General features: G+C 47.8%; 2 protein-coding genes and 2 long non-coding RNA genes across 8 annotated transcripts in view; 1 reads left to right on the top strand and 3 right to left on the bottom strand.

The window, feature by feature from the left end:
* Positions 1–6: 6 nt before the first annotated feature.
* On the top strand, positions 7–17,297 carry LOC1271244 (mitochondrial carrier protein Rim2). 2 transcript variants are annotated; one of them, XM_061654646.1, is made up of 6 exons: positions 8–1,076; positions 9,661–9,937; positions 11,000–11,199; positions 11,309–11,576; positions 13,133–13,389; positions 13,492–17,297. In XM_061654646.1, the coding sequence occupies exons 1-6, from the start codon at positions 1,030–1,032 to the stop codon at positions 13,619–13,621; spliced, it is 1,179 nt and encodes a 392-aa protein (XP_061510630.1). In that variant the 5' UTR covers positions 8–1,029; the 3' UTR covers positions 13,622–17,297. The 2 variants fall into 2 exon arrangements, with proteins under 2 accessions (XP_061510631.1, XP_061510630.1); XM_061654647.1 differs by lacking the exons at positions 13,133–13,389; positions 13,492–17,297 and adding an exon at positions 11,646–11,942 and having other exon boundaries at positions 7–1,076.
* Positions 6,205–7,406, bottom strand: LOC133392828 (uncharacterized). The gene is made up of 2 exons (XR_009765821.1): positions 6,913–7,406; positions 6,205–6,856 (listed from the first exon to the last, which is right to left on the bottom strand). It is a non-coding gene; the product is annotated as an uncharacterized LOC133392828 (long non-coding RNA).
* LOC133392827 (uncharacterized) lies at positions 9,572–10,677 on the bottom strand. Its single transcript, XR_009765820.1, has 2 exons — positions 10,074–10,677; positions 9,572–9,985 (listed from the first exon to the last, which is right to left on the bottom strand). It is a non-coding gene; the product is annotated as an uncharacterized LOC133392827 (long non-coding RNA).
* LOC1271242 (slowpoke-binding protein) overlaps positions 14,478–23,472 on the bottom strand; it is a 45,201-nt gene continuing 36,206 nt past the window's right edge. For all 4 annotated transcript variants that reach the window (XM_061654617.1, XM_061654614.1, XM_061654616.1 and 1 more), the window contains one exon: positions 14,478–23,462. In XM_061654617.1, coding sequence (XP_061510601.1) covers positions 21,374–23,462 — 2,089 coding nt within the window. In that variant the 3' untranslated portion in view covers positions 14,478–21,373. The remainder of the gene's footprint in view (positions 23,463–23,472) is intronic.

Here is a 23,472-nt window from a genome sequence, read left to right as displayed (position 1 = left end):
CCCTAGTTGAAACTGACAGCGAAGGCATTCTCTCTCCAAACGTCAATGAGTGCGGATGTGCAAAGCAAGTTACTACCGTTGGTGCAATCGATCAAGAATTGAAGCAAAAATAAACTCAAACAATTGGAACTTATATAAAAGCGTGAAAAAGTGATTTTCAAAATTGTTCTTTGTTGTGAAACCATTCCCCGGTGAAGTGATTATCGTACCATTAACTCTGTCCAAGCAGTGTCACAGAATAGTTTTATCTTTCCTTCGCTCTGTGTGTGAGTGTGCGTACGTGCGTGTGGTGTAGATTGCGATTCGTTGGTGTGTGTGTTCGTATATCGTGTAAAGGAAAAGGAGTGAAACAGAAGGGAGGGGATTGTATTATTGTTGTCGCCAATTATTTCCCCGAAATTGACCGACCGGCATCGACCGCGGGACAAATTAATAATTCTCGTTCGGTTCAAACCCGTACACCCGGTAGGGCAATCTTTCCTTCCTCCCTCCCCACGAAAAGCACGCGTTCTCTGAGCACAAGGCGCACGTTACATCACTTCGCGTATATCGCGCGCGGCGTGCGTTTTTCGCCTGCTGCGGACAGGCCGTGGCAACGTAGAAAGAACGGCGTGTGAGGCCTTTGCAATTGGGATCATCCTTATCAGGCGTGTAATCGGCTAGTGAAAGCGCAAACACAAATGATCGGAATCGTTTCGTCACGAGAGTAAGAAGGTCGGCAGAGAAGAAGAGCGCATCGTAAGTTTTTTTTTGTTCCCATTTTGCTCACGGCGAGAGCACGGAGAGCAGGAGAGAAGTGGTACGCTCGTGTGCGTGTGCGAACTCCATAGAAACGGTGTGTGACACGGTGTTTGTGTGTGTGTGTGGGTAAGAGAAACGGAAAAAAAACATTACAAAAAAGGGCCAGATACTTTGTGTGTGCACACAGCATTGTAGCACTTTTTCCCCCTGTTTGCACGAAAACGATAAGAGGCAGCCCCCCCAGGAAGGCACACCAATCTTCGCTACAGCCGTCATTGCCGATAAATTATGTCACAGCGTGACCGGGAATCCTTCATTCACTTATTCGCCGGAGGGTAAGTACACCACTCGATGGGCTTTTGCTTGCGTTTTCAAACGTGTTTGATTTGCATTACAGATTAGAAAGAAACAAACAAAAAATCCCCTACATGCACACACACATACACACGCGAAAAGTGTATCCATCTATCCCGCAATAGTGCCAAGATGCAATTAGCTGTGCAACTATGCAAATGGGGAAAGTGCATTCCCCCTGCTGCGTGTGTCTACGGACAACACACCAACGCTTGCTTTGGTCCGCATACACTGGTATGCGTGAGGACTACTTTACCCCGAACCCCGCATCCCCTCCATCCTTGCCTCTTTTGGGTTGGTGTAGTAAATGGAGGGGCGCGGTGCTGATCTCTTCGCCTACTTTGTTTTGGAAGCGTGTATATACGGGTTGGTGGTGCGTACGATACAAACGACACGTACGCACCGACACACAGTCAGTCCAATGGTTCGGCAGCCCGAACGGCCCTTTCGGAACGGGTTTGATTTTGGGCTCCAGAAAAAAAGCGGTGGTGGGAGAAGCGCCCGGTTTCGGATATAAATTGCGACGCAATAATGCGCAACCACCGTCGGGCAGAAGGGCTTGTGCCGGGAGTTCCAGGGGGGAAGAAGGTCTATTTTTTGCACCGTATCTTGTTTACCCCACTCGGCCCTTTACAAGCGCCATTTACCACTCATGCATATTGTTTCACATTGTGGTTATTTTTAGCTTCGAAAAAAAAAAAAAACAAACCGGTAGAGCTGATGCATTTTTTAATGATGGCAGCTCCGTTGGCTGGAATGAGTGATGTATCATGATTTAACCGCACACCGGCAAGCGTCGTGGCGCTGCTGCTGCAGCACATTCGGAGTGACGACGCTGCTGCTTCTAATACGCCATCTCCGTTGCGGCGTTGTATCATGGAGCACAGGAGCGAGAGGGATGCATTCACACTGCTACCCTTATGGAGAGAGATAGAGATAGAGCGAGAGGGAAAGATCACAACAGAGCAATTGCGATTATTTGAGACGCAATTTTATCCATTGACCTTGAACTTGATACACCGGCCGGAGTTTGGTGGCTATTGTTGTATAACTCCAGAAAACTGCATCGAACTGGCTGCGAGCAGCATGCATTCGGCAAACGCTTCTAATGCTCCGCTTCTGCCAAACATATCGACCTAACACTTACACTACTACGACGCGGTCTTTTCGGTCGATGCAATCCAAAAAATCCGCGAGAAGGGGCGAGGAGGCAGGCGAGGAGGAGTACGGTAGAAGCTAAATGCGCTATTTGATACGCCGAAGGTTATTAGATACATGTTGTTGGTGATGTAATGGAAGGTTGTTTACCGCCGGTACCGGCCGTTTTTGGAAATCCTGGTCATTAGGTCACGAGTTATTTGGTGGCCGGGTGTGCTGCAATTATGTCAGCCTCTCAAAACGCGCGAGCAGCTTTAAATAGCATTTGGAAGGATTTCAAATGCAACAACGGCTTTTTTGAAGATGTGACTAAATAGGGGAGTTATTGAAGCGCACTCTTTTGTGCAAAATCATCGCTGAAGCTCTCCCATGTCCCCATGAATATCGCAGAGCTCATTGTGTGCGATATCTTATCACATTGCGGGGGGGGGGGGTCTCTTAATTAACTGTTCATTGCGAGTTGTTTACCCCACGGCGGCCACGCAGTGTGATTTCTATTCGCCTTCAAGCTCGCTTCAATGAACACATCCTCCAGTCTATGGGGGGTTGACTGCTTATATTTTATTGCTCAGGAAGGAAAGACGGCTGCGCCGCCCTCGCCATTACGTTGTCCTCGGCGTGCGAAGGTAGCGGTCTCGTGCCAACGCCACCACCACCGTGTGCTCTCGTGACACGTTGATTAGTATTCTTACCCGCTCGGTTTGCGAAACCAACCACACACGGCAGCAGATTCAGAATTATGAAATTACCTCACGAATGAGTGAGATAGCAAGCTGGTGTGTGTGTGTGTGTGTGTGTGTGACACGGGAGACGAGAACGTGGTTGCAACGGCCACGGCGCCATGTTTTTTGTACAACCCCACCGCGATCAACGGCGATCGTGTCCGCGTAGGGCAGGGCGGTATGCGTGAACGCACCCTCTCGCGTATTGCTACCACTACTACTACTACCAGCACCACGATTGGATATGCGAACGGGGAGCTAAAAATAGAACTGCCTTCCTTCTCCTTCTCCTCCCCACCACAAACGTGAAGGGCCTCCACGGGGGCCCTGGGCGAGCAAAGTTCATTCGATCTTCTTTTTTTCTGCCGTGTTTTCTGCTTCTTTTGTGAAAAACAAACGAACACGCACCTCGAGAGAGGAATTCGGCGGTTGTTGTTTTGATCCGTTTTCATTGCTTTTAATTGGTTCAAGTGTGTTTTCGTTGTCACGATATCTCCATCTCCATCTCTCTTCTCGCTTGATCACCTTGCACAAAGCGCACGGCAGAGCGTTGCATACGGAAATGGACGGCACTTGGTTGGTGGTGCGATGTGCCTCGAAATGCAGTCACAAAGGCGGTCCTGAAGGTAAGGTGTGTGTCTAGTGTGTGGTTGCTTGCCGACATCGCATCAAATCGCTCAAATGTCGAAACCGGCGGCGGCAACCACAATCTCCCGAACCACTGCAAACCGGTTCAACAAATCACGTTTTCCCGTTTGCTGCTTTCTGGTGGCCAGAAACCCCAGAAAGCAGAGCAAAAAAGAGCCAGAGGGGGGAAAAGGCACTATCACCGTCTCTGGTCGGCTTTTTGGTACATAGGTTTTATTTTTATGTCCAAAATACTGATAATTGCGTTGTCTTTGCCGACCAGAGGATGGGCCTGCGATAGAACAGAACTTGATAAAGCGAACACAAACGCACAGACACAGCACGCAGAGCGCTATGCAGGCAGTGGACTGGACAAACAAAGTAAATGACTCTTCAGAAGTAATAAATAGCAAATAGGTCCCGACCTTTTCGCGGCCCATGGTCTGATCGGTGGTGCTGCTGCTGCTGCCGTCCGAATGACGTCCGTTCCGGTGAAATCGATGTGTGTTCCAAAAATACACACTCCACGGAATATACATGCCGCGTACATTATGGAACGCGTGTGTGTCCGGAGATTAAGGTTGGAAAATAATTGTTTACCACAAAAGTTGCCTTTCCCCTGGGCGCTCTGTCTGTCGGAAGATGCAGATTACAGCTTCTTCCACGATTGGTTGGAATCGCACCGCCGGCAAAAAAGGCCAAACCTCATTCTGATTCGTCGAAATTTGGGCAGCACTGTGGAGGCCGAGCCCAGCGCGCCGCCACAGGGCCACAGGTTCCAGCCTCCTTTTGACGAAAGCACGGTGGTGGGGAGCAACCGGACATCACCAGCAAGAAGAAGGCGGATTGGAAGGAAGAATCGTACTGCCGCCACCAGCCCGATTCGAACCAGTACACACACAGGGGTCAGGCGTGACCCCTTGAAGGGATTGATAAGAACTGACAAGGAACGGAAATCGTTCTGCTTCTTCCAATGTTTTCTTTCAATCTCACCGAGGGCAGAGAAATTTCCAGTATTAACCGGAACTCCACGATGCATGCACGATCTATATAGGGGGGATTTTCAATAGATAGCAGTGGTGAAGTGAAGTGTCACTTTTTACTTGTACGCGCCACCGTTAAGCCCTGCGGTTACTTAGCGCAAAGCCAACGGGGATGGATGAGGCAATACCCTTTTGCTGTGCCTGCTGAGAGGTGATGGATTTCTGCTATTTGTAGATCGCACCCTTCCAAGGGTGAAGCGGTCGCAGTAGGCTGTACGATACGATACCTTACAATTAGCACGTGCTAACAACAGAGCAGCCTGTGCCTTGCTCCTCGGGATTTAAAGCTGTAGAAACATTTCCACGCGACATCCTGCCACTAGCTAGCAGCAGAAGAAGATGAAGACGAAAAAAACAAAGATGTCCGACGCGCCTGATATTGATTAAGCTCATAATCGATCGTATGCAAATTGACAGACTGTACAGACGGAACGCGTGTGTGTGATGTGTGCACAGCACGAGGGCGCCAGCCTCTCTTGCCGGAAGTCGGGGAAAAAATCAGCCTCCTCCAGGGAAAGACGAGAGAGAGAGAGAAAGAGGGAAGCCTCGCAACTACTGCGCCATTCGCGCCTGGTGTGTGCATCTTGTTTGCAGTGTAGAGTGTGGCAGGTCAACGACAATTATCTTTGAGCTTTATTAGTACAACATTACGTGTGCGGAGGAGGTGAGGTACGTGTCAATGTAACATCTCCAGCACTAACCACACAATGCGATAGGGAAATGTAATACTCTGAAACCTTTTGTTACGACTTAGAATGTATTTCTGTTTGCATCGCTCATTGGCGGGCGCGTAAAATCGCGGAACGAACGTTAAGTTCAATCTGGAATTTGAGGCTCACGAAACTGGTTAATATCATTAGCACGTTTGGGAGACTCACAGGTTGTAGATTGATAGGCACCTGGTTTTGGGCATCAATTTTGGGATGGAAATAACAGTACGACACATTGAACGCTAATCAGTGAATAAATAAAGTGTGTTATGTCCCATTCCCAAAAGTAGACAATCTTGAGGGGAGATAAGATGAGGGACCAGGACCGAGAGAGAGATAGAGGGTCCAAAGAGCATGGAAGGTGAGCTGATGACAGTGGATCCCCCCGCTATCTGCAAATGTCCATCTATTGATCAAACATGTCTCATGTAAAAGTCTTTCTTTAGATACTATTTAAATCATTGCTCACATTCCGTGACAGTGTCCAATTTGTTGCTGATCCTCATGAATAATTCTAAACCGTAACAGCAGCAAACCCTCTCGACCTTGGCGCGAGAACCTTCACGAACTTTCCAACTAGTAGTTGACGTTGCTCTTATATTTGATCGATAGTTTGTGTTTTTTCCTCTCCTACCGGTACTGCTTTATATGTTTTGATGAGTCTCTTGTCCTATATCTATATCCCCGTCCTTGATATGACTAGAAAAAGAACTATTTTTAATAGTTTCTTGACGCAAGCAAAACAGACGATTTTCTACAATTTTCTTGTGCGCACTTCCCTGCCTGTGAGTGTGAATGTGTGTGCCTGTGGTGTACATTTGTTGTGCTGTTATCAGCCTCATCGTGTGGTACTATGTGATAGGTACACTGGTTTTACTCTGTTCCATTGCTTAACATCTTTCATTTATTTAACATTTTATTGCCACGATAAGATAAGATATTGCAATTGGAGCGCCTGTGTGACCTGTCCAGTCAGCCCCAGGGCTTTAGCAGGGTGATATCTTTCCTCGCTGCTCTTATTTTCCCATTTTGTGATAAGACAAAGTGGTGTAGGCTCTGATTAAGGGTAGTTATTCCTTTTTTTTGTGCTGCTGCCGTGAAACAATTCGTACGCGCATGTGGGAAATAAATGGCTTGGTATGTGTGTTACCATTTGTATAACCTTTGTGCTCAGTAACGCCGCATGAGACGAGATGATAGAGGCTCGATGATAAAGGGATAGGGATCTCTTGGAACACAGAAATGGATATAAGAGGAAAAAAAAGGTTTTTTTTTATATCAGTCCGGAGATGATTCACATAAAATCAAGCTCACTGCACCAGACAGTGAGTAATAAAGGGGAAGGAAGATAAGCCGGGAAGGAGCAATGGCTGTGTTGTGAATTCCTTTCTTTCACACCATCTCAAGACATAACACTTTCTCGCGCTCTGTTCAAAGGTCGATGACAAAACTGCCGCCGACGTGTGTGTGTGTGTCCCGCCTTCTGTTCTGCGTTCTGCAACTAAAAGAACAAAAAATAAGAAACACGCACAAGGACGACGGACGCAACAAACCAACCGATCAGCTCGTTTGAATCCGATCGTTTGGATTGGATGAGAGAGGAAAAGGGCAGATCACTGTCGCTTTTGATCGTTTGCTCTTACTCTTTTGGCACTTGTTTTGCTGCGCTGTACAGAGTGGACACGGTTTCGCCGGATGCACATAGTCTCACAGACACTTGCACCTCCCTTTGCAGAGCTTGCACACCGATTGGATGAGCAAGAGAAGTAAAAATATATTTATAAAAAAAAGTCGTTATATATAGCGAGTGTTGGATTTGACACATCACCGTACAGAGAAAAGACATGCTAAAAATGCTAAACAAATCCGCTACAGCCGGTGTGCAAAAGGTGGCAGACACTTTGTGGGGACCCCGCGGCCACCCCACTGCTCTCAAAGAAGAACGTGCTTCTTCGTGTCCATTCGTGTGTGTCGATCACGCTTCGCTCACATGTTGCATGTCGGGTTTTTATCACATACCCCCTATTAATTGGGTTATTTCGAGTGGCGCGAATTGTGTAGATTTATGTTTTTTGAAGTAATCTCGCACAGGGGAATTCCTTCTTCTTATTCCTTTTAGCGGGTTTGAGCATCCTACCCCCTCGTTGGTGGAATGGTGCAATGTTTGTTTTGTTTCGGTTGTTGTAGTAGTGTGTAGTAGGCCTCCGTCGTCCTTCCCACAACCCTCTGAGGCCGAGTGGAGCTCTATAGTAATGGCGGCGCCCGTACTGCTTCCTGTTGTGATATTCTCATGGTGGACGCGCAAACAACATCGTGCACTTTTTTATTATTGTTGTGTACGCCAGCGCTGCGCTACCTCGACTGCTTTGATTGCCATTTTGTACTGGGTTTGTAAATTGCAAATGCTCTTAACGAAATGCAACCACACCCACCACTACCACCATCGCCTACTAGCACCTGAAAAAACGAGCCAAAATATGCAGCAAAACGAAGAAAACAAAAACAAACCATTACTTGCCACAAAATTTGATGAATGATGGTTCAACGGGGGGTGATAGAAGATGAAGAAGAAGAGGGAACATAAAAACGCATCTCCAATCTCTCGGGCTTCAGTCGTGTGGGGGGCAGTTGTCATGATAATTTGCGAGGTCGTCCCACCCTTATCGTTGTTGTGCTCGAGAGGCCGTTGTTATTTGTATTTGAAAATCTCTCCCCTCTGCCGCCAGGTAAGTGGTGAAGTAGGGGGAGCGGAAGTGGATGGGGGATGGTAGGAGCGGGTGTGTAATGACCTTTTTTTGCTGCAATGACATACTGCACATTTAGCACGGAGGGGCAAAAGTGCTGTGATATGAGGAAGCCGGGGGGAGGGGGCTTTTGGAACTCGGCTTGGTGTCACGTAAGCCACCTGCGTCGGTCGCGTAGGAAGTAGAGATTAAAGAAGCGCAGCAGGGGCAGCGTGTGAGTGTTACGAAAGAAAGAAAGGACTTCATCTCGCAATTCTAGCCGTTGGAAAGTACAGGCCTGTGTGTGTGTACTTTCAAACAACACACAGATAAGCGGCACAGAAAAACTCCTCTCTCTCTCTGCTGTCTCGCCCGGGCGCGCGCTCGCTTATGTAAAAATCAGGAGAGCCGCAAACGCCGAAAGAGCAAAAATGTCATCTTTTAAATGGGCATTTGGTGGGCGATAATCATGCGCCTGTGCCTGAAGCTTTTGCACGTTATTTTTAGCGCGGCCTGATCGGTTCGCGAAACGCGGTCCGGAATTAGAATCACGTACCGTGTCTCTGTGTGCTTTGCGGGCTTTCGGTGTCGATCATCATGGTTCTGGTCGATTCTGCCATTGATCATGCTCGATCAGGCAACTCGATCATGTGTGTGTGTGTGGGTTGCAAAAAAGGGCAGCTTAAACCGGTACGCAAACTGCGCCCGAACTGGTTTTAGCGCGAGTCATGCGGAGAAGGGCTGTGTGGCGCATGCGGTTGCTGTTGTTGTTGATGCGCATCGAGGATCATCTGGCGCAGAGGCGTATCAATCAATCGATCGAACTCGGTGGCATGGCACGGCATGGCATGATGGTGGGATGAGTCTATTTATGATGACGATCGTTGGGTTACTACACGGCCTAAAAACAGAGAATAGGGGTGGTGTGACCCAGGATTCTCCGTCGTCGGTTTTGTTCGCTTTCGAGCGGAATAGAGAGTGAAGTTGCTTCAATTGCTGTTGTTCCTGCCTTTTGTTGAACAAGCCCGCCATTTGATTGATTGATCGGTGTTTTCGCCTAGACAGTGACGACGATTGCGCACAGAAGGGAAAAGGCACTCACACACTGCGCTCTCACTCAGAAGGAATGCTGATAGTGATGACCGGCTGTCAGTTTTGCCGTGGGACGTAAAATAATTAGAGGACTGCGCCGTTTTTTTTTGTGTGGCTTTCGCACAATCCCCCAGTACAGTTTTGCTGCCATTGGCGGGGTGCTAAGGGCTGATTAGATTTTCTTTCTATTTTTTCTGTGACGGGAGCGTCTGATGTGACGCATTTCGGTTGAAGTTGAACTCTCGTGTGTGTTTTGTAGCGTGTCATCAACGGGAGCCATAATTAAGGCATGATGCAAACAAATAACTTGGAAAAACGGAATCCAGTTACGTCCGGAATTGAATCTTTCAAGCGAACTATTTAACAAATGATAAGGAATATTAAAAAAAATCAACCTTCCCTTTTAAGACTGTCGAAACATGCGCTCTAGCTCTTTATTAAACTAACATTTCTAATGTTTTATTTATTTTTCACTTCTTTCCTTTTCCAGTATCGCTGGTACTGCTGGCGCCGTAGTGACATGTCCGTTGGAGGTGGTAAAAACGCGCCTGCAAAGCTCGTCCTCGTCGTTCATCCATGCGGCCGCGTCCACTAGACACGCTGCGCTCGCTGCCGATGGCGGGAAACTGACCGACCATCATCACGTACGCCACGTGTCCGCCACTGTCAACAGCGCATCGTCCGCAGCCGATCGGCACCACAGTGCCGCCCGCCATCAGCAGTCACGAGTATGCGCTAGCACGATCCTGACCCGGCGTCGTCCTTCGGTAGGTTTTTGAGCGAGGAAGATTAGAGATGAACTGGTTCGATCTTGCCTGGTACGACGATCATGCCGTGACACCGAAACGAAACGACACGGTTAGAGAGAAGGTCCATGGTCGAACTCCGCTAACCGGGTTGTACCGGCTAAAGGCTGCGCGCGTGTGTACCCGTGGATTGCACACCAATCCAGTTTCCGATTGTACTTTGGAAGCGGAATCTAATAGTGCACGTTGCGGTTACACACTCGAGTTGCATAATCTCTGCTGGATTACCGCCGGGGAGCAGGGGAGCCGCAGAGGGCAATCCAAACCAGAGTCAACTTGTTTACTAGTCTGGTTTTTATGAGCCACGATCGGCTCAGAACGCGTGTGTACAACAATTGATGATAGTGGTGCGGCCGGGCCAGTACGTAACCTTTTCACCATAAACACACCGGATGAGGAGCGCAACCCCGATCCGATCCCCTGTCCGACCGGTTATCACAGAATGGTGTGATGTGTGTGCCTCAGGCCGACACTCTGGATCGGTCCGGTTCGAACTGGACAGCGATCGTTCTAGTTGGAAGTGAAAAAAAAGGGAGGCCATGCCACCGTTAGGCCTCTCGCACGGGTCAGGCCAACGATGGATGGATGGAGCCCTTTTCCGTTCTTATCGACGGATTTTTTTTGTTGCCACCAATCTCTTACGCTTCGTGTACTCTTTGTGCTGCGACGAAGCGCTAGGAAGATTGCGTTAGAGCACTTGGTGTGGCTGTCCAGTTCTAGATAATTCCTGGCGCAGTGGAAAATTACCAATCAATGATGCCAAAAAAAGTCCTTGGCGGAGGAATGCGAGCGAATACTTGGCTCTGCATAACGTTGTTGTGTCTGTGACACGGTGTGTGCGACATTGTGTTTATGACATGCGGATGTTTTATCTCCACAGCATTGGGGAGAGCAAATATTTGGACTAGAAGAGAAGTGTTGGTTTATAATGTGTTTTTTTTTTTACTTATTTGTTTCGTATGTTTATCTTCCCGAGCATCTAAATATAACAAAGACTTTTTTCCCCCAACGTTCCCTTTTCAGATCCTGGCCATTCCGCAATGTGGCCTGTCGACCTCGGTACAATCGATCAGCATCTGGCAATGCCTGAAGCACATCGTCCAAACCGAAGGGTCACGCGCATTGTTCAAGGGTCTCGGCCCGAACATCGTCGGTGTGGCGCCATCGCGGGCGATCTACTTCTGCGCCTACTCTAAGACAAAGAACTCGCTGAACACAGTCGGGTAGGTTGCGTTGTTGTGGGAAGAAGGGGGACAGTCATTTAAATCCATGTCATTTAATACCTTCCCCTCTCCGTTGTTTTTTTTTATTCCTTGCTTCCCTTACGCGCAGCATCATTCCGGCCAACTCGCCGCTGGTGCACATACTGAGCGCATCCTGCGCCGGGTTTGTCTCGTCCACCGCCACCAACCCGATATGGTTCATCAAGACGCGCATGCAGCTGGACAGCAATGCCCGCATGACGGTGGGCGAATGCGTCCGGCGCATCTACGAGTCGCAGGGCGTCCGCGGCTTCTACAAGGGCATCACGGCCAGCTACGTCGGCATCTCCGAGACGGTGATCCACTTCGTCATCTACGAGGCTCTGAAGAAGAAACTGGTACGTATCGAGCCGCCGGCTCCCCTTAAATCTCGCATCAAAAAAATGCCACTTCTCTTTCCACTTCAGTCCGTTCGCATTGTCCGCTCGCGCTCATCCAGTGGCGTCGTCCTCGTCGTCCATCATCGTGTCGTGTCGTGTTGTGTGTGTGTGTGTTGTTCATGTCATTGTTTGCGTGGTTTTCATGATGATGGTGATGTGTGCATGCTAAGATGCGCGAGAGCGATGTGTAAGATAGAAAACGGATGTGACCGAAACTCCGTACCAGAGATCCTCACAGAGAGCGAGAGATGGTGAAGAAGTATGAGTTGGCGACGGATTCCGTACGCGCATATAGAGTCTGGTGTGCAAAAAGAAAAAGAAAAACCCAAGCGTAAGAGATCTCCGGTAAATTGTTTCAGCGCATTTAAATTTCCTCCTATACACACACTCCGTCATGGTTTTGTAGGTCGAGAGGGCTTTCCGTTCGTACGTGAAGCTGCGGCGACCCACCCCCTCCCCGATCCGATCAGACAGACAGAGGAGGGAGGGAGAGAAAGAGAGGGGGTGAGAGGGAGAAAAAGATGGGAAGGAAAAACTGATTGATAGAGGAAAATGCGAGGAAAAGCAACGAAGAACATCGCCTCCTGCGCGTGCTCTGGCTTCCTCTCCCGACTTGTGTCCCAACCGCACTGGGCCAAGGTATCGTTGTCTTTATGGGTGGTAGCGCCCAGTTTTCCAGGGGCGGCGGGATACTGTTGAGATCGTTGGAGGGAAATTCCGTTGAAGAAAATTTAAAACAACAAAAGATTTTAATAGAAAATTACTTTACGAAGCAATTGGCGGAACTGTTTGGAATAATTCACAAAGCATGACATACATAAATTTCCTTCCACACTCTGACGGTGTCCCCCGTGCCGGTGGCTGGCGGCTGTCTACACCCCAAAACAGCAACATTAAATTCCAAAAACAAATTTCATCATCCACCGTCTTTTGCCACATATAAGGGCGCACGTAATCGTTTCGTACCATTTCAGAACCGCCTCTCATCATCACACTCGATAGCGCCCGTGTGTCAGTCTGAATGTTATAATCCTTCCCCACTGCGTGCGTTTGCGTGTTCGAGGCGCAAACTCAGACGCGAAAAAAACAAAAAAACAAGTTACTTATTTAACCTTTACTTTACTAATATCATATACCTGTAAACACACATGTGCCCCCTTTGCTCACCACACACCCGCCTAACGTTACCATCTGTTCTGAGCTGGGACGTGGGGAGCCAGCTCTCTTCGAAACTGTTGTCCACAACACGACCAAGTACACTTTACATGCATCCACCGACACGAAACACACCTTTCACAGAATGATAGAACCCCATCCTTGTATGGGACACGTTGTTCTACTCTTTTAAAGTGGTTGCAAGAGTTTCGAAGAGCGGCGCAATACACGTCCCTGGAAGCTACTCGGCAACGTTTGAGCGTTGCCGCAGAAGAGAGTTGGTTGCGCGACCACGGAACATCAAACCGAACTAACCGCCCGACTTTTCCACCTCCCTTGTTTCGCTTCCCTAAATCTAGCTTGAGCTACGCCAGTCATCCCCGGCAGCGAAGGCCCTTGCATCCGGTGACGCCGCTGCTGGTGAGGGTGGAAAAACGTCGCGCGACTTCCTGGAGTTCATGGCGGCCGGTGCTACGTCCAAGACGATCGCATCGGTAGTGGCGTACCCGCACGAGGTCGCCCGCACCCGGCTCCGGGAGGAGGGGAACAAGTACCGCAACTTCTGGCAGACGCTGCTGACCGTCTGGAAGGAGGAAGGCAAAGCCGGCCTCTACCGGTAAGTGAAATCGCGCAGCGCATGGCATCAGGGAAGGCTGATCGATCCTGACGAAACTAATGATCGTTTTTTTATTGGTTTTTTCCCATTCTCAACTATCAGCGGTCTGGGAACGCAGCTGGTACGACAGATCCCGAACACCGCGATCATGATGGCGACCTACGAGGCCGTCGTGTACGTGCTGACCAACCCGGCCAGCGCTAGTCTGCTGCCGACTGGGGCGGGCAACTGAGATCCGGTCACGGGGCTTCAGCCGCCGCCCCACGATGGGAAGCAGCTGCTGGTGTTGCGAGACGACGCAACCATCGATGGTGGTAATTTTCTGCTGCAGGAGGACGACGCCTTACCTCCACCTTCGCTGGCATTGCTTTCAACAGCTCTGGCCACGCTGGTGGACACCACACGCAGCACAATGGTTGCCGCTTCCATCGACCAGCAGCAGCAACAGCAGCAGCAACCGCCCATTGTCGTGATGGCGGGTGGCGCCACGGCCGAGCAGGTGGAACCGGTGGGCACCGACAGCCCTGCATTGATTGTGCATTGTATTTGTGATTTCTTCGTGGATCTGTAAGGTCTAGGGAAGGGATGATATTACTGTGGTTTTTGCTAGCACGTAAGTTTTTTTTTGCCGATAACAAAGCGTAGAATTTTAGCACTTGGAAAAGGGGAAGGGACGAAACATTACACTAACTACAGAGTATGGTTAGCGCAGATATATATATATATACACATAATACGAGTATTTATGCACATTTTGGGGACTCGCCAACAGGGCGTTTTTTGGGTGGGAAAAGGAGAAGCACAGACAGGTGTAACGAAAAGAAGGCATACAAAAGGCGTTGAAGAGAGGGAAACAAAATGGATTTTTGCTACACATGGAGAAGCAAACCGGAACATAATAGAACTAGACTAGTAGACTCACACACGGGAGAAAGGGAGCAGTTCGCCCCGGCATCAAAGCTCGTGGTGAAACCGCCCCTTTCATCCTACATAGACTGATTGTACGTATGATGCGCGCATATGCTGGAAACGGAATCAAAGAAATCAAAGCTGAGATTGGTTTTACGTTTAAATTTTTCGTTTATTTGTTTTGTTTGTTAATGCTGCAGTGCTTTAGGGAAGGTATATGCGCTTCGTTGATACGATTGCGGTTTACAGTTCTTGATCGTAGGGTTTGTTTTTTCCCCTTTACCCAACACCCCCAAATTTGTGTAGCCATAGTGTGTAGTAACGAAAGCTTAGTTGTATTAGTGAGTAGGGTCTTGTTTTGTTGTTTTATTTTCACACTACCAGGAACCCTTCAAGGAGTAGTAGGTTGGGACGTGTCGAGGAGATGTTTCCCTTGCTTTCGTACTTTTCCCTTTTCAGGTGAGCGGAGATACGATGATCACGTGAAAAGTCCAAATACGAAAGTTTAACGGGGAACAGATTTCGCGAACGTTGAGGGAGTGAGAGAGAGAGTTCAAGGAAAATTATATTAATTTTTGTCAAAACTCAATCCCGCTTCATTACCGATTTTACGAACGAAAGCGCCGTGAGAGAATTCCAATCGCGTAGCGCTTCCTTTACCGGTTTTTTGTTTGTTTTGTTTCGAATCAGGATCAATTGTACTGTGTGTATGTGGGATATGGCCTATAGAAGCAGGATGAAATTCGCTCAAAATCTTCCATTTATTTTCAGTGGAACAGAGGGAACATGTGCGAACGGCTATGCCATTTTCGAACAATTATGTTAATTGTGGCAGAATGTTGAAAGTGCGTTTGCGATTTGTAAAACTGATTTGCTAACTGCAGTCGGACAGACGAAGGCCATTGAAATAAGCAACAGCAGCACAAGCCAGCAGTAAATAGCAGTACAAATAGAATTGTTTTTCCTTAGCCAATATGGTCTGTAGAAATAAGCGAACAGCGGTTTCCTCTATACACAGAGAGAGAAAGAGCAAATGTTCGTCATAACAACAGCAGCAGAAAACAATGTATTTACTCTAGCAGCCCTCCCATACTGGTAGTTTATGAAAGAAGCCAAACAACTAAAGGGCAACAAACTTAGTCCGGAAATACCAAAATGAGTCACGCTTCGAGTCGTACGGTGGAAGGTCTTTAAATCCTATCAAGTGCAACGAATCGCCATTCGCCATTTGGAATGATGAATGTTATTTGATGAAGGTTTGATGGCAAGAAACAGGATGGGGGAAAGGAGGCCCATTACTACTGCGTGGTTCGTTCAGAAAGGCGTCAACGAAAAACTGACAACAACCGACGGTATGCAGACCGGGCGACATGGTCGATTAATGCGCATTGGTTGCGCGAGTTTGCGTTTGTGTCTGCGCCTTGAGTGAAGCAAGAAAAATGAGCATACACACCACACCATAATTAGTGTTTTAAAAATAGTATCGGGTCATCCGAGAGCAACAGTAGAAGAAGAGTCAGTGTCTCCGACAGCGCCGGAAAGACTGTCAACAAAACCTTTGAAACCATACAGGAGAGGCCTATTATTGCTATAGCAAGGGATATATTTGCCCGACAAACATCTTTCCTCAGTAAACAACCTGCTTTCCGATCAACCGTTTGCAATTACCAAAAATTATAAATGATGTGCCAAATCAAAGTACAGAAAACACAGACCAGACCGCTTGGTTGGTCTCATCCCTTGTGGCACGAACTAATAACACTCTCCCACATACTGCTTCGACCTACCCTAATGAGTTAGCGCACCTCGGTCGATGCATTTGGATGGTGTAATCCGGTTTGACGTTGGTCTGGTTGGATGTTCTTCATTTTTTTTTTTGGTGGCGCGTATGAACGAACGCTGTGTCCCCCTGCTGCCACGGCAACAGTTGCCCATTTGTCGGCCCAAAGTCGGCTATTTGCCAGCAAGATCTGAACGAATGCACGGTAATGGTGCCCTCCTGTTAAAGAATGGTGGCAATGATGATGTAACAAAACAATAATTACCGAATTGCTGTGTAGCAGCGCGAGACTTAATAACGTAGAGTACAAGCTATATATGAGCCATAATCACTTTAATTCGCACAAATGTAGCAGCAAGTGACGAAGTGTGTCTAGAGACAGCAGTGTAAAGCGAACGATTCGATGCGATATGCAATATTTAGCAGGCAATGTTAATGCCCCAAGCATTAGGTTGGGCAATTAGTCACAAAACTAGCCACAAGACACACAAAAAAACAGTGTTTATGAAATGAGATGCAATGTCCCTGTGAAACACAACTTAACCTGAATAGCAGAAACGCATAAACAAATTAAAACGGTAGAAACAACAAGTACACACAGCAATGAAACATAATCCCAATCAACGAAACATACTTATGTGCTTATGCGGATGGATTTGCAGCAACCAATTTGTGGGTGCGCAAGGGAAGTTGTGGCGGGTCTCATGTGTTGTGCGCGAATTGCGTTTACTACGCAACCAGCCAGCGACACATGGCGGCAGCAACTTGTCCGCGCGTCGCTTGCAAGGATGGAAGCTAAATGTGTTGCTTTACAATGGAAGTCAGAGCCTTCGATCGGGTATCGGTTTACGTTTTATTGGATACAACAATATCTCTATACACATATACAACCCCCCTACCCCATCCACCCCTCCCCCCATTAATATATTTAGTACACTGTATACAAGAAAGCATTATTGTAGTGTAAGAAGGTATAATATGCGAAACCGAGCTATAGCTGGTGGATGAAGAAAAGAAAACAAAAAGGTATGAGAAAAAAAAGAAAAAAAAGAACAAACAAAAATTTAACGCACGAAAAAACAAAGAGGAAGAAAACAGGCAGTGAAATTCGGAGTAAGTGTTTATTCGAAACATGATGTTATTTTGTTTTCTATAGTCTTTTTTCTTATCGAAAGGAATTACTATATACATATGAATAAAGTTAATCAAAAATAATAAAGTTTTATGCTATCCATATTTTTTCAGAAAGAAATTGAATAAAACATGAAAATGATGTTGAAACCCGTGATCATGAAAGGGGGTTCGTTCGTAGAAGTGGTCGAAGAAGATGAAAATTCAAATTTGAAAATTGAATACTGCTGCGTGTTGTGGGAAATAGGGAAAAAACGTGCGATAAGCGAAGAAGAAACCTGTTGGATCCGAACTTGATCGTAACCTGTGTAAGTACACGTGTACTGATCGCCTCAAATTCGGATGTCGTAGAAAACCAGTAACAAAACAACAGAATTTGAAAGTTCGTTCCATTTTATTGCTAGAATTCGTTTTGAATTTGGACTTTGATATGACCTCGCAATTGGCGAAGAAAAGTGGAATTCGAGCACAAGATAGGAAAGCAGTGTTTTTGTTGGGGCGGGCAAGGAGAGGAGCTTTTTTATCATCCTCCTCTTTCTTTCCTAAACTGAAAGTTTCTTTTTGTTGTTTTGCTGCGAATGTGTGCAAAAAGTATGACAGCATTTGATAGTTTCACGATAATACGATTTGTTCTCTCAACAAACGCACGAACGAAACAATCAGTTCCATGTCTAAGCACTACTACCGAAAGAGGGACGGGGGGGTAGGGAACACAAATGACGACGCGTGGTTAAAGCTTTTTGATTTCGTCGCGAGATTGGGAGGGAGGGGGGGGGGGCTCTGTTCATAAGATTTTTAGCATTAACGGTAAAGAATGGTAGAATGTTATAATGGACTCGCTGATGGAAAGCGTACGTGCCTATGTCCCTACCTTTATTTACGTACTTCGGTTGACACTCGATGGTTCTGGTTCTGGTAGTACAGGGGGTTTTCCCTCCGACCACCCAGACCCAGACACCAGGAGCAAGGGAACGAATCCTTCCGAGTTATTGGGTTTTGGCGAGATCTGTGACATATCTCCTGTGTTTTAGATATTATTTGTTTTTCCTTTTGTTGTTCGGTTGGCAAGTTGTTAGTGTAAGGTTACATTCTATGTTGTGTTGGTTCATGCTACAAGATTTGTTGGTAAAGTTTGGGTTTGGTTTGCACCACTGCTTGCACCATCGGGATCGTGTCGCGTTATGTACGTTATATTTCATCATCTTTCTGTTTTACTAGAATGATCAAGCTCGAATGTTTTATATACTGAACTATTATAGATTTGCTCTTTCGTTCCTCTCTTCTTTCTCCCTCTCTCTATCTTTCCCATCTTACGCACGATCTGATTCTCATTGATTGTATTCTGTACCATTTGTTTAATTTTTTGTCTTCTTCTTCTATTTGTATTTGTCCAATATGTATGGTTTTAGCATTGTTGATTGAATGTTTTCCTATTGTAATAAGCTGAATCATGTGTGGGCTGTGTTTTTTGTCAGTAAGCATCAAATGGAACGATAGAGTTTGCTCTTATTGGATAAAAAATAAGATTTGTTTCTCTCTTTTGTTTCTCTCTATTTGCTTACACTTATTCCATTTTCTTATGTTCGGGATTTTTCATTTTGATCGATGTTTAGCATTGGACCCGTGAAACTAAAACCATTTAGTGCGTTGGGCTTTCACTATTTTTATCAGTTTTTTGTTCCTATTTATTCATACGTACTTATGTGTTAGTACGGTGTCAATTGAGCAGTTAATTAATTTCCTGTGTTATTTTATACCGTATTTACCTACAGATACACACATGAGTTGTTGTCTCTCTTTTTTTACCATTGAACGTCTTCTTGGGCTTGAAAACGGGGGAAAGAAAAGAGGGAGAAAAGAAGAAGGGTGGTTTGGTGATTTGGTTCGAACAAGATGGCAAGGAAACAAATTTGCCCTTTTTATTAGCATTTTTATTATTCCCTAAAAAGGATGTATTGTGATTATAAGGGACGGTTCTTGTGAAATTGTTCTATCAACGGTTACCATCGAATCTGTTGTTATGCTCTCGTTTGCTTTGCAGCGAGTTAGTGTAATGAATTGTATTTTTTGGATGGAGCTTTATACAGATGCACTTGTTCTCTCTATGTCTCTCCTTTCATTTGCCTTTTCTATAGTTCTAGTTTTCACAAGCTTCTTTATTGTTACATCTTATAAGTAGCAACATAGAGGAAAATAGTAAGACTAAAAGTAATATAAGTCGTGGAGAGGTACAGTGAAGAAAGATTTAAATGCTATAAATGATTAATAATCGTGATGTACAGGTCAAAACACAAACAGTTACCATAGGAAAATATGTTTCAGTATATGAATTTCTTCTTAGTAACACGCTTCGAACACGTTTTCTCTTATGAATGTGTTTTTGTTTATTTTTGTTTTATTTGTTGTTTGGCCTCAATGTGAATAGTTTTCTTTTTTATTCTTCTTTACGAGTTACGAGCTAAAACTGTCGTTAAAGGGGCTTCATTACTACTAACGGGGTTCTCGTTACTACTAAAGGAATTGTCGCTCGAGCACATACACACAAGGGTACAAAAACAAGTGAACGGGGTTTGATTGATATTTTCAAGATTTTGCTAGTGTCCTTACATGGCTAGATCGTGACATTGCGATGCAGTTTTACACGTTTTTCCTTCTTCGCCGCTCTCCTAATCATAACACCCCGGTCTCGGACTCCGTTCACACCGTTCAAGCAAATTGTTTTAACCCGTCGATCGATGATGTTGTCTAAAATAATTGTATGGATGTGTATAATATAGCCTACTACCTATTCGTTTGTTTTATATAGCTTTTATATCCAAACCCACCCATCGTCACATCCCGCTGCCCGCTTTCGATATCCCTCAGCTGTGGATTTAGGAGTTAATATTGTTTGCCCGAGCTCTATAGCTAGAAATATAAACCGATTATCGCTTAGCATCTCATCGCCTGCTTTGGCTTTGCATGCCATTACGGTGCTTCCTGACACTTACTGTGGCCCTAATGTAACGTCGGATGGGTTAGCTTTAACGTTAAGTCGCATTCCAAAATATATATACTGCACGGAGCTTGACCACGCGCAGAGCCATCCTTAGCCTTGTTTATATCATTATATTTTATCATTTCAATACTGATTACATCTTGATTGACAGTTTGTTCTTGCAGTTCCTTTCCTTTGGTTTACATTTCGCGCCTGTTTTTTTGTCTCCTGGATTGGGGGGATGCAGTTTCTCACGTGGCGTATCGTTCAGGACAATTGGCACTTGGCACCGATAGACAGGAATGTTTTGGTGGCCCATGAATTCAAGGGAGTTTTACTTTCGAGAGAGAGAGAGAGAGAGAGCGAGAGAGAGAGCGAGAGAGAGAGAAAAAAGTGAGCAAGATGGAACTCTGTTACCACTAGCCTACTTGGAGAGAGAGATGCAGAAAGGGAAAAACGTGTTGTAATACAGCCTACTACCTACTGACTGTCTTGACTTGGACTGGACTAATGCTCACACTGGGTATAGTGTGCAGGTTTGAAGGGGGAAAAAACGGTCGGTAGTTCTCTAGTTCCCTGTTTGATTGTGTAAAGTTGAATGTAAAATCCGGCCATACTTGACCGGGGTTTAGAAGCTGAACACGCTACACTAGAAAAGACAGGTGGCAGGCTCTAGTCAGGAATATGTCTGTACATATATTCTATCGTATAACGCGCGGGCAGATGTTCCCAATTCACCCGCTTCCCTGTTTTCGGGAGATCTAGTACCTAAGGATCGTGTTTAAAATCGAACCAACCCGGTTTAGACGTGAGTGGCTGCACCGCACATCCTCTCATCATATAATTAGTCTGAGTAGTACTCAAGTAGCTACCATGCAATTTGGAATAGTTTTCATACTCGTGGGGTAGGAGGTTGAGTTTTTACTTTTTTTTGGAAAAATGGTTAGTAAAATGTAACTTCATCATCATCATCATCATCTCTGGCACGCCTAAATGCTGACTGATTAAAAGTGACCTGTTTTTATTCTTCTTCCTCTTCTTCTTCTTCTAGTTCATTCTGTCTCCCTCTCGCTCCGTATCTCTCCCGTCCACCCAGCGCAGTGGAGTTACAGCAGTATCTCGGCCTGAACAGAGTCGCCAAAGTCATCGGAGAAGCGGCTGGCGCACCCGACCGAGCCCAGATATTATCACAACATTTGCTCCGATTCGGTCGGCGAGATCGGCGACAGCTCCATACCGTCCAGCAGGGGCGTCTTCTCCTCGCTGCCACTGGCCCCGTACTCGTCGCCGGCCGGCCCGCCCGCCCCATCGTCCAGGTACTGGCGTACGTCGCGCGCGGCATGCTTGTGGCGCACGATGTAGTGCTGCTCGCCGGACAGCGGGGGCGCCGCCGGTGTCGTCCGCTGCGGCACCGGTGACTTGAGCAGGGAGGTGTCCGTCGTGCTGACGCTGGTCGCATCCTCGCTGGTCGTGTCGGACGCGTCCGACGTGCAGGTAAGGTCGGAGGTGAGCGGTTTCGCCTCGTACTCGAGCGTGGTCGCCCCGTCGCCGGTGGACGAGGTGGACGCACCGCTGGCCGCACTGCGGCTGGAGGGGCTGGCCGGGCTGTTGGAGCGCCGCGAGACGGTCGAGGCCGCCCCGCGCAGTGACATTTCCGAGGAGAAGTCCTCGATGGACACACTGTCCAGGATTGTGCTGTGCTTGAACCGGGCGAGCGAGAAGAGCTGCTGCCGGTCGGTTCGGTTCGGGCGCATCCGGCTCGTGGACGCGAGCGATGCGGACGGGGACGAGATTGCGGTGGACGTGACGGAGGGTGTACGGGACGGGCTGCCGGGTGGGAGCGGTTCCGGGGTAAGGATGAACCGGTCGCAACTCATCTCACTGCCGCTCGCGGTTGTGGGGAGATCCTGCGAACCGTGCGACCGGAGATGATGGCTGCCGGAAAAGCTGGACACTGAGCGGAACTGATGGTGTTGCTGGTGATGGTGGTGCTGTGCGGCGGGCGAGACACTGTTGAACGACGTCTCGAACAGACACTCGTTCGATTTGATCAAGTTGCTGCGCCACTGCAAACCGCGCTCCCGGGCCGTCGGTACGATCGTGTGCAGGTTCTGGTAGGACTGCGCGGTGTGGTACTTGCGCGAGGGCGACACCGGCGACGGCACGTGCTTGGGCGACGGGGTCAGCATCGGCGGCAGGGAGAGTTGCTGCTGAAGTTTGCCGCCCGACGGTGGGGCCGGCGGCCGCGTCGTGTCGATCGGCATGAAGGCCGAATCGATGCGCCGCTCCTCCTCGAACGAGCGGAAGATCTTGCGGCTCGTGTTTTTGATTGACTTGCGCGCGATTGAGTTGTACGACATGTCCTCGAACGAGGAGACGCGATACTTCTGCGAGAACACCTCGGTCGTGGCGCACTTGCGCAGCGGGGAGAGTGTGTAGCAGAGCGATGAGTTCGTCGTCGTGGATGAGTGATTGTTGATCATGAGCTTGGGAGGCTCCAGAAAGCGAGGCCCAGGGCTGGGCGAGATGTCACGCGATGCGATCGAGGGTTCCGTTCGGGAGCTGCTCACCGCACACACGACAGTGCCGTAGCCGGACGTTTGCGGCAGCATCTGCGACTGATGCTGCTGCTGCTGCTGGTGATGATGATAGTCGTGGCAGGGGGACGACCCAGTCGAATCGATGTACTTCATGTTGGCAATCGTGGTCGCGAGGTTGTCCGTCCCGGTGGCGGTACCGGCCGCCGGCAGCCCTATCTGCTCCGCCAGCAGATCCTCCACGCCCTCGTCGATCGGCGAGTTCATCGAGGCGAAGCTGCTCAGCTTAAAGCTGGACGCCCTGGACGATTCGCCGTCCGTCATGGAACCGAACGCGGAGTCTTGCGAGGGGTTGCTGAGCCCGAGCATCATGCCGCGCCGGCTGTACTCCATGCGGCGCGACTTGGAGTTCTTGTACGCGGAGGACGGGTTGAGACAGACGGGCGCACCGGCCGCCGGGCCGCCCGAACCGCCCGCCACCGACGCAGCCGCCGCCCCCGACGACGGCGACGTGCCGGACCCGTGCGCTTCTTCGATCGAATCTATACGAATGATTGTGTTGTTGTTGTGGTTGTTACTATTGCTGTTATCGTCCGAGTGGACATTATTGTCACAGTAATGTATCGGCGAGCTCAGTGGATCGTAATGGCATGGATCGTCGATGCGGGCTGACGCTATAACTATTTCATCTAACAGATCTTCAGAATCACTACTAGACAGATCGGAGGATTCTACATCACTATAAAGAA

Source organism: Anopheles gambiae, chromosome 3 (genome assembly GCF_943734735.2).
Source record: "Anopheles gambiae chromosome 3, idAnoGambNW_F1_1, whole genome shotgun sequence".
In the NCBI taxonomy this organism is placed as follows: Eukaryota; Metazoa; Arthropoda; class Insecta; order Diptera; family Culicidae; genus Anopheles; species Anopheles gambiae.
The sequence above is the reverse complement of the archived record's forward strand: the minus strand, read 5'-3'. Positions and strand labels throughout refer to the sequence as shown.